Source organism: Ranitomeya imitator, chromosome 2, assembly GCF_032444005.1.
Source record: "Ranitomeya imitator isolate aRanImi1 chromosome 2, aRanImi1.pri, whole genome shotgun sequence".
Taxonomy (NCBI): Eukaryota; Metazoa; Chordata; class Amphibia; order Anura; family Dendrobatidae; genus Ranitomeya; species Ranitomeya imitator.
In genome coordinates, this window is record NC_091283.1 from 556121300 (window position 1) to 556140325 (window position 19026).

The 19026-nt window shown below is 45.9% G+C and overlaps 2 protein-coding genes across 2 annotated transcripts in view; one reads left to right on the forward strand and one right to left on the reverse strand.

Annotated features, from left to right (window-relative positions):
* Positions 1-2634, reverse strand: part of NFS1 (NFS1 cysteine desulfurase) — a 68032-nt gene extending 65398 nt beyond the window's left edge. The window contains exon 1 of the mRNA XM_069751996.1: positions 2422-2634. Within this exon, the coding sequence (XP_069608097.1) occupies positions 2422-2512 (91 nt within the window). The 5' untranslated portion in view covers positions 2513-2634. The remainder of the gene's footprint in view (positions 1-2421) is intronic.
* On the forward strand, positions 2533-17140 carry ROMO1 (reactive oxygen species modulator 1). Its single transcript, XM_069751997.1, has 3 exons — positions 2533-2658; positions 12106-12239; positions 16987-17140. Exons 2-3 carry the CDS (start codon positions 12106-12108, stop codon positions 17093-17095), a joined length of 243 nt encoding a protein of 80 aa, XP_069608098.1. The 5' UTR covers positions 2533-2658; the 3' UTR covers positions 17096-17140.
* The last annotated feature ends 1886 nt before the right edge of the window (positions 17141-19026 follow it).

Here is a 19026-nt window from a genome sequence, read left to right on the forward strand (position 1 = left end):
ACGGGCCGAGCCCGACGCTAGTGTGAAAGTAGCCTAAGCTGTTTTCCAGATGTCCCAAACAATCGAAAAGAGGATTCATCAGAGAAAATGACTTTGCCCCAGTCCTCAGCAGTCCACTCCCTGTACCTTATGCAGAATATCAGTCGGTCCCTGATGTTTTTTCTGGAGAGAAGTGGCTTCTTTGCTGCCCTCCTTGAAACCAGGCCTTGCTCAAAGAGTCTCCGCCTCACAGTGCGTGCAGAAGCACTCACACCAGCCTGCTGCCATTCCTGAGCAAGCTCGGCACTGCTGGTAGTCTGATCCCGCAGCTGAAACGGTTTTAAAATACGGTCCTGGCGCTTGCTGGTCTTTCTTGGGCGCCCTGGAGCCTTTTTGACAACAATGGAAGCTCTCTCCTTGAAGTTCTTGATGATGCGATAGATTGTTGACTGAGGTGCAATCTTTGTAGTTGCGATACTCTTCCCTGTTAGGCCATTTTTGTGCAGTGCAATGATGGCTGCACGCGTTTCTTTAGAGATAACCATGGTTAACTGAAGAGAAACAATGATACCAAGCAACTAGTTAAATGCCGCTGTCAAACGCAGACAGCGGCATTTAACTACCGCATCCGGCCGGGCGGCCGGAAATGACGTCATCGCCGACCCCCGTCACATGATCGGGGGTCGGCGATGCGTCTCTATTGTAACCATAGAGGTCCTTGAGACCTCTATGGTTACTGATCGCCGGTGGCTGTGAGCGCCACCCTGTGGTCGGCGCTCACAGCACACCTCCATTTCTGCTACATAGCAGCGATCAGCAGATCGCTGCTATGTAGCAGAGGCGATCGAGTTGTGCCTGCTTCTAGCCTCCAATGGAGGCTATTGAAGCATGGCAAAAGTAAAAAAAAAAAGTTGAAAAAAATGTTAAAAAATAAAAAAAATATAAAAGTTTAAATCACCCCCCTTTCGCCCCAATCAAAATAAATCAATAAAAAAAATATAAAATCTACGCATATTTGGTATCGCCGCGCTCAGAATCGCCCGATCTATCAACTAAAAAAAAAGCATTAACCTGATCACTAAACAGCATAGCGAGAAAAAAATTCAAAACGCCAGAATTACGTTTTTTTGGTCACCGCGACATTGCATTAAAATGCAATAACGGGCGATCAAAAGAATGTATCTGCACCGAAATGCTATCATTAAAAACGTCATCTCGGCACGCAAAAAATAAGCCCTCAACCGACCCCAGATCATGAAAAATGGAGACGCTACGGGTATCGGAAAATGGCGCAAATTTTTTTTTTTTTTTTAGCAAAGTTTGGAATTTTTTTTTACCACTTAGATAAAAAATAACCTGGTCATGTTTGGTGTCTATGAACTCGTAATGACCTGGAGAATCATAATGGCTGGTCAGTTTTAGCATTTAGTGAACCTAACAAAAAAGCCAAACAAAAAACAAGTGTGGGATTGCACTTTTTTTGCAATTTCACCGCACTTGGAATTTTTTTCCCGTTTTCTAGTACACGACATGCTAAAACCAATGATGTCGTTCAAAAGTACAACTCGTCCCGCAAAAAATAAGCCCTCACATGGCCAAATTGACGGAAAAATAAAAAAGTTATGGCTCTGGGAAGGAGGGGAGTGAAAAACGAACACGGAAAAACGAAAAATCCCAAGGTCATGAAGTGGTTAAAGTGTCCAGTGATGTCATTCTTACTTAATCATGACTGATTGATCGCCAGCCCTGTCCTCATCAACACCCACACCAATCACTAAAACGATGTTAGCTGCTCCTTTTAAGGCAGGACTGCAATGATGTTGAAATATGTTTTGAGGGTTAAAGTTCATTTTCTGGGCAAATATTGACTTTGCAAGTACAGTAATTGCTGTTAAGCTGATCACTCTGACATTCAGGAGTATATGCAAATTGCCATTAGAAAAAATGAAGCAGTAGACTTTGGAAAAATTAATATTTGTCTCATTCTCAAAATTTTTGTCCATGACTGTAGATAAGCCCCTGATGCCGGTGGGCTTAGCTCATATACGATTTTGGGGGTGACAGGTTCCTTTTAACTATAACTTAAGTCAGTTCAGCATATACCAGGCCTTGTACCATCCTTTATTATGCCAGCTCAGTAAATGCCATGCACTGTACGTTCATTTTCAATGAGTGAGGCCACACATACCTAGTCAGCATGTGACCGCATGTATGCCAATTGTTGGCACAAGAGAATCCTGACAGTGTGCCAGCTCAGTTATGCCATGTTCCTGCGCAGTATGCCGTTTGGCGTGTGTTATGCCACCTGTGACTGTGCCCGTGTTACGCCAGCACAGTGTGTGCCATCCCTTGGTATGATGGCAGTTCACTCACTATACGCCATGTAATCCCGCATGTCTTCCCACACTGCCATGTCCGCCGCTCGGGGCCTAGTGGCCGTACCTGTGCGCTCCACATGACTGGCCCGGTGCACGGACACTTTCCTGCAGGTGCCCGCCGCCAGCAGACTCCGCAGTGCCGCTCTGCACAACATGCTTCCCGGCTGGTTGTGTAACGGGCTCCGGGGCGGCGTCACCGGGTACTAGAGGAGGAGAGAGCGGCCACCGGCGGCTTCCGGGGAGGGCGGAGACTCTGGCGTCATCAGTGAGTGCGGCCTGGAGCACGGGCGACGGTGCAGAGGTGAGTGCGGTCCTGGGAGCCCGGGGTCACAGGGGCAGGAGGATGTTCCAGGCCCCGGTCCTGCATGGCCCCCGTTAATTATACGTGTATAGAGCTTTATTCTCGCCGGTGCCCGCTAATCACCCGGGTGTGCCCGCATGTTGCCAGCTAGGTGGCTGCCATGGGCTCTTGTGGGAGAATACCCCTCATAATCAGCGGAGAGCAGTCAGGGCATGGCCTTATTCTGTGTTGTGTATCTGGCAGGGGCAGTGTGTGACTCCAGGGGCCCGCTTTTCCCTTTGAATAGATGACTTAGTCTCCGCACCCTCTGGTCTGGGTCTGGCGTGGGCGTTCTCCGGTCTGGGTCTGGCGCCCTCCGGTCTCACTGGGGCGTTCTCCGGTCTAGGTCTGGCGTGGACACCTTCCAGTCAGGCAGGGGCACCTTCCGGTCTGGGTCTGGCGTGGGCACCTTCCAGTCTGGCGCGGGCACCTTCCGGTCTGGGTCTGGCGTGGACACCTTCCAGTCTGGGTCTGGCGCGGGCACCTTCCAGTCTGGGTCTGGCGCGGGCACCTTCCAGTCTGGGTCTGGCGTGGACACCTTCCAGTCTGGCACGGGCACCTTCCAGTCTGGCGCGGGCACCTTCCAGTCTGGCGCGGGCACCTTCCGGTCTGGGTCTGGCGTGGACACCTTCCAGTCTGGCACGGGCACCTTCCGGTCTGGGTCTGGCGTGGACACCTTCCAGTCTGGCACGGGCACCTTCCGGTCTGGGTCTGGCGTGGGCGCCCTCTGGTCTGGCGCCGGTGCCCTCCTGTCTGGGTCTGGCGACAGTGCCCTCCAGTAAAAACGTATCAGGCCATAGAGTGACTAATCCAAAAAGGAAGTTTCACCTCTCCTGGGTCTTTTCCATGTGGTCGCGGTGTCGAGCGTAAAGGTACTAAGGATTAGCAGGATACTCCTTCTAGCAGCTGCGCCGTTCGGTTAAGTTCACACTGTTAGGGCTGCAGGATGCATGCAGAAGTAGGCGGACCTAAACTGAAGTGCGGAAGTGGGTGGAGCTTAACAGAGCAACTACGCAGCCCTCCGCAAAGCCCCGGTACGCAAGTGTGAACCGCCCTCAGAGATGACAGTCTGCGGTCACTATAGGTGGCTGCAGGCTTCTGAATTCTCACAGTGCATGTACTGCAATTTGTATACTTCTGGCCACATTCCGACTAGACGTGCCCGGCCTCGCTCAATTCATTTTCAGTGAGTGAGGCCACACATACCTAGTCAGCATGTGACCGCATGTATGCCAATTGTTGGCACAAGAGAATCCTGACAGTGTGCAGGGCGCACTGTGAGAATTCAGAAGTCTGCATTAACTCAGAATGACTGCAGACTCATCACAAACTTGGACAACCCTTTCAATGCTCCTAACATAAATTAAAAATCTCAGAATTAGTCAGTATCTCAAAATACATTTACATCCAAGTGCCTGATGCATGACATGGTCTCTTATTGGAGTCTTTCTTTTCATCTTCATCTTGTCCAGATGCTCTGATGACTTCACAACCACAGCCCATCTCTGCAGACTTCATCTTCTCCAGCAGATCCCAATAAGGTGCCCTTAACTATAGCAGTGTCATTATAATGCTGCTGAGTATAAAAAAAATCTGCCATACGATGAATAGATGTCTGCCCCTCACTATAGTCCCTGTACACATTGTCCCTCTTATGGAATATGCCCTCCACGCTGCCCCCTCCTTTAAATACTGGGCTCCATCTTCACACTGTTCTTTCACACTGTGTGTCCCCCACCACCCCTACAAGGCAAAGTCTCTATACTCTATCCCCCTCATCATACTTTCTCTCCTTGGCATACTGGCCCCTCTTGGCTGTGCCTTGCACTGTTCTCCCATGCTACCCTGTACACTGCTCAGTCTTTATTCTGCAAAAATGCACACTTTTCTTCCCCCATACTTTCTCCACACACTCTTCCCCTTAATAGTCTCCTCATATGTTTCCCCCTCCCTCCTCATACTGCCTCCTCTCACACCCCCTCCGCTAACCATTTTGTCTCCACACATGCTATTACCCTCACTCTCCATACTGTGTCCACATATATTCTTCCCCATACTTTGTCCACACCCATCCCCTCATTCACACCCCATACTGCATACTACATTCTTCCCCTCACTCGCCATACTGTCTGCACACATTCCCCCTCATACATTCCCCCCTTGCTCCTCGTACTTTGTCTGCACCACCCCTCCTCTCGCCATTCTGTGCTGCACCCATCCCCCCATACTGTTTCCTCATACATGGACCCATCTCCCCCCTTGCTCCTCATACTTTCTTCAGATTTCTCCCACTCCCAATATTGTCTTCACCTGTCCCTTCCTTGCTCACCAAACTTGTCTTCAAGTCCCCTCTCCACCCCGTTACACTAAATGTTCCCTGCCCCTCACAGAGTAAATCTCAACCTTGTTCCACTGGAGCACTTACAACCGATGTTCTTCAATCGTTGATGAGTAACATCAGCAGTGTGATCACAAGACCTGATAATGCTATAACGATGCTTACTTCGCTCTGGCCCTGCGGTCGAAACTTCAATTGTACTCGCGTTTGAAAGATGCAAGAACAATTGTTCACTGGCATCTCCTCTGTGCTGGATGTCAGCTTGACAGCCCGCTTAGAGAACGGCTGACTCCCAGTTCAGGAGGCTGCAAAAGGCAGCTGCCGGGGAGACACCTCGGACAACCTCATTAGGTGGCCCGACTGCTCCCCATACCCCCCCCCCCCCAGATACGCCTTTTCCGCTCGCTGAACACTGAGCAGCAGCGGCTGTAAGCTTGGCCACAACGCCCCGACACTATGATTCACAGCTCGTTCCGCAGAACACCGTCCAGGACTTTCTGACCTCCCAAACTCACCAGTGTTCTTTTTATATATGCACCAAACTGTTGATTTGGCCACTCATACATTTTTGCTATCTGTGATGGATTTCTTCTTTTTTCCAGCCTAATGATGGCTTGTTACTCTTCCATTCAGAGTTCCTTTGACCGCATGTTGTAGGTTCACAGCAAGTGTTTCCAAATGCAAATGCCTCACCTTGAGTCAGGTCCAGACCTTTAACATGCTTAATTGATGATGGATTAACAAGGGAATAGCCCACTCAGCCCATTAAAGAGCTTTATAGATAATTGTCCAATTAGTTTTGGTCCCTTTAACCCCTTCCCGACCCATGACGCCACGTAGGCGTCATGAAAGTCGGTGCCATTCCGACCCATGACGCCTATGCGGCGTCATGGAAAGATCGCGTCCCTGCAGATCGGGTGAAAGGGTTAACTCCCATTTCACCCGATCTGCAGGGACAGGGGGAGTGGTAGTTTAGCCCAGGGGGGGTGGCTTCACCCCCTCGTGGCTACGATCGCTCTGATTGGCTGTTGAAAGTGAAACTGCCAATCAGAGCGATTTGTAATATTTCACCCATTATAACGGGTGAAATATTACAATCCAGCCATGGCCGATGCTGAAATATCATCGGCCATGGCTGGAAATACTAGTGTGCCCCCACCCCACCCCTCCGATCGCCCCCCCACCCCCCCGATCTGGCCGGTACACTGCTCCGGCTCCCCTCCGTCCTGTGCTCCGCTCCCCCCCCGTGCTCGTGCCCGCTCCCCCCGTGCTCCAATCACCCCCCCGTGCTCCAATCACCCCCCCTGCACTCCGATCCACCCCCCCCCGTGCTCCGTTCCACCCCCCCGTGCTCCATTCCAGCCCCCCCGTGCTCCGTTCCACGCCCCCCGCGCTCCGTTCCACCCCTCCCGCGCTCCGATTCCCCCCCCCGTGCTCCGATCCCCCCCCCCGTGGTCCCCCCCCACCCTATCATACTTACCGATCCAGCCGTGGTCCCGTCCTTCTTCTCCCGGGCGCCGCCATCTTCCAAAATGGCGGGCGCATGCGCAGTGCGCCCGCCGAATCTGCCGGCCGGCAGATTCGTTCCAAAGTGCATTTTGATCACTGAGATATAATCTATCTCAGTGATCAAAATAAAAAAAATAATAAATGACCCCCCCCCTTTGTCACCCCCATAGGTAGGGACAATAAAAAAATAAAGAAATTTTTTTTTTTCCACTGTTAGAATAGGGTTAGGGGTAGGGTTAGGGTTAGGGTTAGGGGTAGGGTTAGGGTTAGGGGTAGGGTTAGGGGTAGGGTTAGGGGTAGGGGTAGGGTTAGGGGTAGGGGTAGGGTTAGGGGTAGGGTTAGGGGTAGGGTTAGGGCTAGGGTTAGGGTTAGGAATGTGCACACGTATTCTGGTCCTCTGCGGATTTTTCCGCTGCGGATTTGATAAATCCGCAGTGCTAAACCGCTGCGGATTTATGGCGGATTTACCACGTTTTTTTCTGCGCATTTCACTGCGGTTTTACAATTGCGATTTTCTATTGGAGCAGTTGTAAAACCGCTGCGGAATCCGCACAAAGAAGTGACATGCTGCGGAATGTAAACCGCTGCGTTTCCGTGCAGTTTTTCCGCAGCATGTGTACAGCGATTTTTGTTTCCCATAGGTTTACATTGAACTGTAAACTCATGGGAAACTGCTGCGGATCCGCAGCGTTTTCCGCAGCGTGTGCACATACCTTTAGAATTAGGCTATGTGCACACGGTGCGGATTTGGCTGCGGATTCGCAGCAGTGTTCCATCAGGTTTACAGTACCATGTAAACATATGAAAAACCAAATCCGCTGTGCCCATGGTGCGGAAAATACCGCGCGGGAACGCTGCGTTGTATTTTCCGCAGCATGTCAATTCTTTGTGCGGATTCCGCAGCGTTTTACACCTGTTCCTCAATAGGAATCCGCAGGTGAAATCCGCACAAAAAACACTGGAAATCCGCGGAAAATCCGCAGGTAAAACACAGTGCCTTTTACCTGCAGATTTTTCAAAAATGGTGCGGAAATATCTCACACGAATCCGCAACGTGGGCACATAGCCTTAGGGTTAGGGTTGGAATTAGGGTTGTGGTTATGGTTAGGGGTGTGTTGGGGTTAGGGTTGTGGTTAGGGGTGTGTTGCGGTTAGGGCTGTGATTAGGGTTATGGCTACAGTTGGGATTAGGGTTAGGGGTGTGTTGGGGTTAGTGTTGGAGGTAGAATTGAGGGGTTACCACTGTTTAGGCACATCAGGGGTCTCCAAACGCAACATGGCGCCACCATTGATTCCAGCCAATCTCGTATTCAAAAAGTCAAATGGTGCTCCCTCACTTCCGAGCCCTGACGTGTGCCCAAACAGTGGTTTACCCCCACATATGGGGTACCAGCATACTCAGGACAAACTGCGCAACAATTACTGGGGTCCAATTTCTCCTGTTACCCTTGTGAATCTAAAAAAATGCTTGCTAAAACATAATTTTTGAGGAAAGAAAAATGATTTTTTATTTTCACGGCTCTGCGTTGTAAACGTCTGTGAAGCACTTGGGGGTTCAAAGTGCTCACCACATATCTAGATAAGTTCCTTGGGGGGTCTAGTTTCTAAAATGGGGTCACTTGTGGGGGGTTTCTACTGTTTAGGCACACCAGGGGCTCTGCAAATGCAACGTGACACCCGCAGACCATTCCATCAAAGTCTGCATTTCAAAAGTCACTACTTCCCTTCTGAGCCCCGACGTGTGCCCAAACAGTGGTTTACCCCCACATATGGGGTATCAGCGTACTCAGGAGAAACTGGACAACAACTTTTGGGGTCCAATTTCTCCTGTAACCCTTGGGAAAATAAAAAATTCTGGGCTAAATAATTATTTTTGAGGAAAGAAAACGTATTTATTATTTTCACGGCTCTGCATTATAAACTTCTATGAAGCACTTGGGGGTTCAAAGTGCTCACCACACATCTAGATAAGTTCCTTTCAGGGTCTAGTTTCCAAAATGGGGTCACTTGTGGGGGGTTTCTACTGTTTAGGCACATCAGGGGCTCTGCAAACGCAACGTGACGCCCGCGAGAGCATTCCATCAAAGTCTGCATTTCAAAACGTCACTACTTCAATTCCAAGCCCCGGCATGTGCCCAAACAGTAGTTTACCCCCACATATGGGGTATCACCGTACTCAGGAGAAACTGGACAACAAATATTGGGGTCAAATTTCTCCTGTTACCCTTGGGAAAATTAAAAAATTCTGGGCTAAATAATTATTTTTGAGGAAAGAAAACGTATTTATTATTTTCACGGCTCTGCATTATAAACTTCTATGAAGCACTTGGGGGTTCAAAGTGCTCACCACACATCTAGATAAGTTCCTTTGGGGGTCTAGTTTCCAAAATGGGGTCACTTGTGGGGGGTTTCTACTGTTAAGCCACATCAGGGGCTCTGCAAACGCAACGTGACGCCCACAGAGCATTCCATCAAAGTCTGCATTTCAAAACGTCACTACTTCACTTCCGAGCCCCGGCATGTGCCCAAACAGTGGTTTACCCCCACATATGGGGTATCAGCGTACTCAGGAGAAACTGGACAACAACTTTTGGGGTCAAATTTCTCCTGTTACCCTTGGGAAAATAAAAAATTGCAGGCTAAAAGATCATTTTTGAGAAAATATTTTTTTTTTTTATTTTCATGGCTCTGCGTTATAAACTTCTGTGAAGCACTTGGGGGTTCAAAGTCCTCACCACACATCTAGATTAGTTCCTTTGGGGGTCTAGTTTCTAAAATGGTGTCATTTCTGGGGGATCTCCAATGTTTAGGCACACAGGGGCTCTCCAAACGTGACATGGTGTCCGCTAATGATTGGAGCTAATTTTCCATTTAAAAAGCCAAATGGCGTGCCATCCCTTCCGAGCCCTGCCGTGCGCCCAAACAGTGGTTTACCCCCACATATGGGGTATCAGCGTACTCAGGACAAACTGGACAACAATATTTGGGGTCCAATTTCTCCTATTATCCTTGGCAAAATAGGAAATTCCAGGCTAAAAAATCATTTTTGAGGAAAGAAAAATTATTTTTTATTTTCATGGCTCTGCGTTATAAACTTCTGTGAAGCACCTGGGGGTTTAAAGTGCTCAATATGCATCTAGATAAGTTCCTTGGGGGGTCTAGTTTCCAAAATGGGGTCACTTGTGGGGGAGCTCCAATGTTTAGGCACACAGGGGCTCTCCAAACGCGACATGGTGTCCGCTAACAATTGGAGCTAATTTTCCATTCAAAAAGTCAAATGGCACGCCTTCTCTTCCGAGCCCTGCCGAGTGCCCAAACAGTGGTTTACCCCCACATATGAGGTATCGGCGTACTCGGGAGAAATTGCCCAACAAATTTTATGATCCATTTTATCCTACTGCCCATGTGAAAATGAGAAAATTGAGGCGAAAAGAATTTTTTTGTGAAAAAAAATTACTTTTTCATTTTTACAGATCAATTTGTGAAGCACCTGAGGGTTTAAAGTGCTCACTAGGCATCTAAATTAGTTCCTTGGGGGGTCTAGTTTCCAAAATGGGGTCACTTGTGGGGGAGCGCCAATGTTTAGGCACACAGGAGCTATCCAAACGCGACATGGTGTCCGCTAACGATGGAAATAATTTTTCATTCAAAAAGTCAAATGGCGCTCCTTCCCTTCCGAGCCTTACCATGTGCCCAAACAGTGGTTTACCTCCACATGTGAGGTATTGGTGTACTCAGGAGAAATTGCCCAACACATTTTAGGATCCATTTTATCCTGTTGCCCATGTGAAAATGAAAAAATTGAGGCTAAAAGAATTTTTTTGTGAAAAAAAAGTACTTTTTCATTTTTACGGATCAATTTGTGAAGCACCTGGGGGTTCAAAGTGCTCACTATGCATCTAGATAAGTTCCTTGGGGCGTCTAGTTTCCAAAATGGGGTCACTTGTGGGGGAGCTCCAATTTTTAGGCACACGGGGGCTCTCCAAACGTGACATGGTGTCCGCTAAAGAGTGGAGCCAATTTTTGATTCAAAAAGTCAAATGGCGCTCCTTCCCTTCCAAGCCCTGCCGTGCGCCAAAACAGTGGTTTACCCCCACATATGAGGTATCAGCGTACTCAGGACAAATTGGACAACAACGTTCGTGGTTCAGTTTCTCCTTTTACCATTGGGAAAATAAAAAAATTGTTGCTAAAAGATAATTTTTGTGACTAAAAAGTTAAATGTTCATTTTTTCCTTCCTTGTTGCTTCTGCTGCTGTGAAGCACCTGAAGGGTTAATAAACTTCTTGAATGTGGTTTTGAGTACCTTGAGGGGTGCAGTTTTTAGAATGGTGTCACTTTTGGGTATTTTCAGCCATATAGACCCCTCAAACTGACTTCAAATGTGAGGTGGTCCCTAAAAAAAATGGTTTTGTAAATTTCGTTGTAAAAATGACAAATCGCTGGTCGAATTTTAACCCTTATAACTTCCTAACAAAAAAAAATTTTGTTTCCAAAATTGTGCTGATGTAAAGTAAACATGTGGGAAATGTTATTTATTAACTATTTTGTGTCACATATCTCTCTGGTTTAACAGAATAAAAATTCAAAATGTGAAAATTGCGAAATTTTCAAAATTTTCGCCAAATTTCCGTGTTTATCACAAATAAATGCAGAATTTATTGACCTAAATTTACCACTAACATGAAGCCCAATATGTCACGAAAAAACAATCTCAGAACCGCTAGGATCCGTTGAAGCGTTCCTGAGTTATTACCTCATAAAGGGACACTGGTCAGAATTGCAAAAAACGGCAAGGTCTTTAAGGTCAAAATAGGCTGGGTCTTGAAGGGGTTAAAAAAGGGATACATGTTCAATATATGACCTCTATGAGATGGATATTAGTAGGTCATAACATTCCATATCATATCCCCCACCCCTTTCCTTTTGTCTGAGTCTGTATGTTTGTTTGTGAGCTTTTACTCTTTATACACTTGAAAATGTTTAGCCGAATGGTAAAGTATTATTATAGGATAAGATAGGTTGACAACCTATAAATGATAGTGAAAAATTTAAAATGGCTAATTTTTTTCTTTTCCTGTAAAAATTGGAAAATGTATTTCAATAAAAATTAAATTTAAAAAAAAAATATATAGAGACAGCTTCATATTAAAGAGCTGTAATTCCTAAACCCTGAGTCCAATTAGAATGTGAATACCCTCAAATTAAAGTCTGCACGATAAGCCCACATTGATTATAACTATATCGAATATGTTTTGGTAAACGGCTAAAATCCCCAAACTTGTCACTATCGAAATATTACTGGAGCTAACTTTATGGAAGCATAAAGCTTTCTCTGCTGTCTCCCAGTATTTCATACACTATAGTGCAAAGAGATGGTATTTTGTATGGAAAATGTATTGTGAAGTCTGGGATGGCAGGAAGTGCCCCACCATTATGTGGTAGATAAGTGTTGGAAAAACGTAGCCAGCCTTCATTTTGCCTTTTGTCTATAGTTGGTAGATGGCACCGATATAACAGAACTATTTGTCCTAGCTCAATACATGTACTTTTCTCTTACAGATGCCAGTTGCAGTTGGAGGGCCCTATGGGCAATCGCAGCCCTCTTGTTTTGACAAGGTGAAGATGGGGTTTATGATGGGCTTTTCCGTAGGCATGGCGGCAGGGGCGTTGTTTGGCACTTTCTCGTGTTTAAGGTAAGCAAACAAAGAACTCTCATCTGTCCTCATGATCAAAGTGCAGTTGCAGGGCGGGCTCTTCACTCACCAGCTCTGCTGTACTTCGCTGCCGAACTCCGGTCTTTGATTAACGGTCCTGTCCCGGTGTTTTGGCTGCTGTGGTGACATCACAAGTCCCTGCTATAGGCAATTACTGAGCTCAGCGGCTGCGCTGGCGAGTGACTGCATACCTCATCGAGCAGCTCAGGACGCGAGCACTCAGCTCACCGACTGGCTAGTGCCGTGACTTATTGACGTGACTTCACCACTGCAGCCAAAACAAAGGGCCGGAGCAGCAGCCGGGAGGGTGAGAACCTGCTAAGTTTATTACTTTAATGGGAACCTGTCATCCCCCCCCTCTCCCCCAGCGTTTTTAACTAAAAGAGCCACCTTGTGCAGCACTAATGCTGCATTCTGTCAAGGTGGCTCTTTTAGTTCGGGTCCCTGCAAACACTGAAATAATCGTTTTTAGGCTGGCGTTACACTCAGCGTATAAAAATACGGTCCGTAATTTACGGCCGTAATACGCAGAAAAGTGCCCAAAATAGTGGTCTGTATCTCCTCCATAGGAGGAGGTCACGTGGGGCCACCGATTACGGTCATGAATATGCGGCTCCACCTCCCATAGGGGTGGAGCCGCATATTCATTACTGTAAATGAGCGGCCCCACGTGACCGCTCATACAGTAGAAGGTGCGGCCAGGACAGGAAGCAGCTCCAGCCAACGAGGGAGCTGGGTGAGTATTTTAAGAACAGCGGGGGGGCGCACAGGGGGTTGGAGGTAAACACGATTATTCATATCTTTTCTACAGCAAACGCTGCTGCAGAGAAGATATGAATGGCGTCTTCAGCACCAGATGCAGGGGACAGCGCTAAACTTTAGCGCTGTCTCCTGCACGGTGCGTGTGGTACCCACTGGGCACACGGGCGGCACACGTGTGCCACAGAAACGCACCGGCACACGGACACGGATAATTCCGGTACCGGAATTATCTGGACGTGTGAGACTGCCCTTACAAAGACAGTGAAAACTAAAAAAATAAAAAATAGTTGCAATCTCTCCCCTTTTACTCTATTAAAAATAATGAAATGAATTAAAATACACATGTGGTATCGCTACCTCTGTAAAAGGCTGATTAATCAAAATATCAATGAATTAACCCAATGTGTAAACATTTTAATGAAAAAAATTCAGTAAGGGGTGATCAAAACATTATATCTACCCCGAAATGGAACCAATAAAAAAAGTCAGCTTAGGGTGCAAAAAAAAACCAAACCCTCAGACAGCCCCCATCACTGAAAATAAAAAACATTACAGGTCTCAGAAGCGTTTTTGTTTTTTTTCCTTAGAAATTTCCAAAAATTTTCTTCCCCACTTGAAATTAATAAAACGTTAAAAAACACTGCATTAATGGTATCACCACAATTGAACTGACCTGGAGAATCATATTGATGGGAAATTTTTACAATATAATGCTGTAAATAAACAAAAAAAAACCCATAAACAATTGTGGAATTGCACTTCTTTTCCAATGTCACTGCACCTGGAATTTTCTTCTTGGTTTCCATTACATCACACGATTAACTGAAAAGTGTAATTCAAAAGTACAATTCTTCCCACAAAAGGCAAGCCCTCACACGGTTGTGGGGGATGTAAAAATAAAAAGGGTATGGCTATTGGAAGGAGAGGAAAAATGGAAAATGGCTGTGTCAGGAAGGGGTTAAACAGAGCAGGCGTCTGTAGTATTACTAACTGTCTTTGATACACAGTTAGCTACCACTTACAAAGGGTAGGCCTACAGAATGACTGATTGATGGCTACCTACATATTGACGATCCCTGAGTAGGAGCATCCTCTGGATTCCTAGACGTAGGGATTGAGGGTGGAATTAAGACATGGAGAATCTGTCACCAGCATTTTGCTATATAATCTGAGAGCAGCATGATCCAGGGGCAGCGATCCTGATTCACACAATGTATTATTTACTGGGCTGCTTGTTGTCCTGTTCATAAACTTGCTGTTTTCTCTTTTTCTATATAACACGGATTAGCTGTTTACTGTATACACTGTGCATAGGCAGAAAGCTGCTAATCACTGCTGGGGTTGCATAAAGCAGGAGGACTACATAGCCGAGACTAGTCCTACTACTGATAAAACACAAACCAGTAAGTGACACATCGGTCTGTGCACGTACGTCCTGCTGCTGTAAGATTAAATGTAAAAACTTGACGACAGATTCCCTTTAATGAAATTGCCAACGTGTATTTCTAGTACACACCATGTGCAGAATAGAAGCAACCTACCATCTGAGTGGATACAAATCCTGATTTATTGTAACGTGTCATCACTGTTACCCATGACAGCATGAGAATATTCCACTACCTGCAGAGTAACATCATGATTATATTTCTTTGATTTAGTATGATCAGTGGTAATATAGGATATAATGTTTTTTTTTTTGTTTTATATGTTTTTACATATATTTTTAGCTTTTTTCCCCTTTTTTATTAATAAAATCAGTTTTCTCTGCTGCAGATCTAGCAGTTCTCTGAATGCTGGGCTCTGTATAGCGCCCTCCACAGCACTGATTGGCAGCTTTCTGTGTACACTGTGCGTAGGAAGAAAGCTGCCAATACTTTCTTGTGGTAGTGTTGTATATAGCTCATGAATATGGAGAACTACATGGCAGCAGGTTTCCTAATCCTCTAGTGATAATCTCCTGCTGATAAAACCAGTACATTTTTTTTAAAACTACAGCAAGCAGCCTAGTACAGAACACATCGCTGCAATCAGCGTCTTTTTTTTTTTTTTTTTTTTCCTTCTGCGTTGCACTTACAGGTCCTTCTCAAAAAATTAGCATATAGTGTTAAATTTCATTATTTACCATAATGTAATGATTACAATTAAACTTTCATATATTATAGATTCATTATCCACCAACTGAAATTTGTCAGGTCTTTTATTGTTTTAATACTGATGATTTTGGCATACAACTCCTGATAACCCAAAAAACCTGTCTCAATAAATTAGCATATTTCACCCATCCAATCAAATAAAAGTGTTTTTTTAATAACAAACAAAAAAACCATCAAATAATAATGTTCAGTTATGCACTCAATACTTGGTCGGGAATCCTTTGGCAGAAATGACTGCTTCAATGCGGCGTGGCATGGAGGCAATCAGCCTGTGACACTGCTGAGATGTTATGGAGGCCCAGGATGCTTCAATAGCGGCCTTAAGCTCATCCAGAGTGTTGGGTCTTGCGTCTCTCAACTTTCTCTTCACAATATCCCACAGATTCTCTATGAGGTTCAGGTCAGGAGAGTTGGCAGGCCAATTGAGCACAGTAATACCATGGTCAGTAAACCATTTACCAGTGATTTTGGCACTGTGAGCAGGTGCCAGGTCGTGCTGAAAAATGAAATCTTCATCTCCATAAAGCATTTCAGCCGATGGAAGCATGAAGTGCTCCAAAATCTCCTGATAGCTAGCTGCATTGACCCTGCCCTTGATGAAACACAGTGGACCAACACCAGCAGCTGACATGGCACCCCACACCATCACTGACTGTGGGTACTTGACACTGGACTTCAGGCATTTTGGCATTTCCTTCTCCCCAGTCTTCCTCCAGACTCTGGCACCTTGATTTCCGAATGACATGCAAAATTTGCTTTCATCAGAAAAAAGTACTTGGGACCACTTAGCAACAGTCCAGTGCTGCTTCTCTGTAGCCCAGGTCAGGCGCCTCTGCCGCTGTTTATGGTTCAAAAGTGGCTTTACCTGGGGAATGCGGCACCTGTAGCCCATTTCCTGCAGACACCTGTGCACGGTGGCTCTGGATGTTTCCACACCAGACTCAGTCCACTGCTTCCTCAGGTTCCCCAAGGTCTGGAATCGGTCCTTCTCCACAATCTTCCTCAGGGTCCGGTCTCCTCTTCTCGTTGTACAGCGTTTTCTGCCACATTGTTTCCCTCCAACAGACTTACCATTGAGGTGCCTTGATACAGCACTCTGGGAACAGCCTATTTGTTGAGAAATTTCTTTCTGGGTCTTACCCTCTTGCTTGAGGGTGTCAATGATGGCCTTCTTGACATCTGTCAGGTCGCTAGTCTTACCCATGATGGGGGTTTTGAGTAATGAACCAGGCAGGGAGTTTATAAAAGCCTCAGGTATCTTTTGCATGTGTTTAGAGTTAATTAGTTGATTCAGAAGATTAGGGTAATAGGTCGTTTAGAGAACCTTTTCTTGATATGCTAATTTATTGAGACAGGTTTTTTGGGTTATCAGGAGTTGTATGCCAAAATCATCAGTATTAAAACAATAAAAGACCTGACAAATTTCAGTTGGTGGATAATGAATCTATAATATATGAAAGTTTAATTGTAATCATTACATTATGGTAAATAATGAAATTTAACACTATATGCTAATTTTTTGAGAAGGACCTGTAGATTAGGTAGCAAAGTTCTGATGTCAGATTCCCTTTATTTACCAAAATATATCGGCGTGACCAGAGGCTCCTGTTTTTGTTACTTTTTATTGCAACATTGAATAAAAGTGATATTGCTGGATCTTCTCTTTATCCGTACATTAAATATGGACCAAAGATACAACCCTGAAATATGTATTGGCGAGTCCTAAAGGCATTTCTCTGTAAAAAAAATTCTGTAGCCAAAGTGGTCTCAGATGTGGTGTGAGATGTAATTAATCACTTTGTCTTTTACAGATTCGGAATGAGAGGACGTGAACTCGTGGGCGGCATTGGAAAGACCATGATGCAGAGCGGTGGCACATTTGGGACATTTATGGCAATTGGAATGGGAATTCGATGTTAATCTGCCACTAGTTAATAAATATCTGCACTTCAGTTTCCACATGAATCTTTGCTAATTATTCCCGTAATAATGACAGCCAATTTTGGCCTTTTGACCAAGCCATTGTTCAGTTCGGATATGTTTGTAGTAGTACCACTGGAATGCTTCTACATAGCCCTGTGATTGTGACACTTGGTGGTAAATTTAGTTTGTGTGAGGGTTTTGTTTGTGTTTTTTTTTTTTTTTTTTTTCGTTTTTTTTTTTTATTAGAAAATCTGCAAAATTTGGAAAACTGTTTCTTTTCAAAATTTCAGTGCTTTTAGTCTTAAACCAGATGATCATAAAAGTGAAAAAAAAGGTACCGTATATACTCGAGTATAAGCCGAGAGTTTCAGCCCATTTTTTTGGGTTGAAAGTCCCCCTCTCTGCTTATACTCGAGTCATACCCAGGGGTCGGAGGGGGAGCGGGGGCTGTCTAATTATACTCACCTGCTCCTGGTGCGGTCCCTGCTTCCCCGGCGCCGGAGCTTCTTCCTGTACTGAGCGGTCACATGGTACCGCTCATTACAGTAATGAATATGCTGCTCCACCTCCCATAGGGGTGGAGCCACAAATTAATTACTGTAATGAGCGGTAACGGTGACCGCTCAGTACAGGAAGAAACTGCGGCGCTGGGGAACCAGGGACTGCACATCGCCAGGAGCAGGTGAGTATAACGGGGAGGGGAGTGCTGCGTTGCGCGGTATTCACCTGCTCATTCCGGCGCCGCTCCGTCTTCAGCATCTTCTGCAGTGACGCTCAGGTCAGAGGGCGCGGTGACGTGGTTAGTGCGCGCCCTCTGCCTGAACTTCAGTGCAGAAGACGCTGAAGATGGAGCCGCGCCGGAACAAAGTCAGGTGAATATTGAAAGTGCCGGGGTCCAGAGCGACGGAAAAGTGAGTATGTGTTTTTTTTTGTTTTGTTTTTTATCACGGCAACAGCAAATGGGGCAAGTGTCTGTATGGAGCATCTTATGGGGCCATAACGTTTGTGCAGCACTATATGGGGCAAGTGTCTGTATGGGGCCATAATCAACGTTTGTGCAGCACTGTATGGGGCAAGTGTCTGGAGTATCTTATGGGGCCATAACGTTTGTGCAGCACTATATGGGGCAAGTGTCTGTATGGGGCCATAATCAACGTTTGTGCAGCACTGCAAGGGGCAAGTGTCTGTATGGAGCATCTTATGGGGCCATAACGTTTGTGCAGCACTATATGGAGCAAGTGTCTGTATGGGGCCATAATCAACGTTTGTGCAGCACTGCAAGGGGCAAGTGTCTGTATGGAGCATCTTATGGGGCCATAACGTTTGTGCAGCACTATAATGGGGCAAGTGTCTGTATGGGGCCATAATCAACGTTTGTGCAGCACTGTATGGGGCAAGTGTCTGTAAAGAGCATCTTATGGGGCCATAACGTGCAGCACTATATGGGGCAAGTGTCTGTATGGGGCCATAATCAACGTTTATGCAGCACTGTATGGGGCAAGTGTCTGGAGTATCTTATGGGGCCATAACGTTTGTGCAGCATTGTATGGGGCAAATATCTTTATGGAGCATCTTATGGGGCCATAATTGACGTTTGTGGAGCATTATATGGGGCAAGTGTCTGTATGGAGTATCTTATGGGGCCATAATCAATATTTGTGCAGCATCATATTGGGCAAATGTGTCTATGGAGCATCTTATGGGGCCACTTTATGCAGGATTATATGGGGCATATTTTAATATGGAGCATCTTATGGGGCCATCATAAACTGTATGGAGCATTATATGGGGCTCCTGATTCAATATGGATATTCAAAAACACTTAACCTACTGATGTCTCAATTAATTTTACTTTTATTTGTATCTATTTTCTCCTTCGCCTCATTGGGGGACACAGACCGTGGGTGTATGCTGCTGCCAATAGGAGG

Bases quoted from the DNA above. Each gene is read 5' to 3' on its own strand.
- ROMO1 (XM_069751997.1), top strand. From the start codon at position 12,106: ATGCCAGTTGCAGTTGGAGGGCCCTATGGGCAATCGCAGCCCTCTTGT. The intron at 12,240-16,986 runs GTAAGCAAACAA...TGTCTTTTACAG, and splicing joins GGCACTTTCTCGTGTTTAAG to ATTCGGAATGAGAGGACGTG.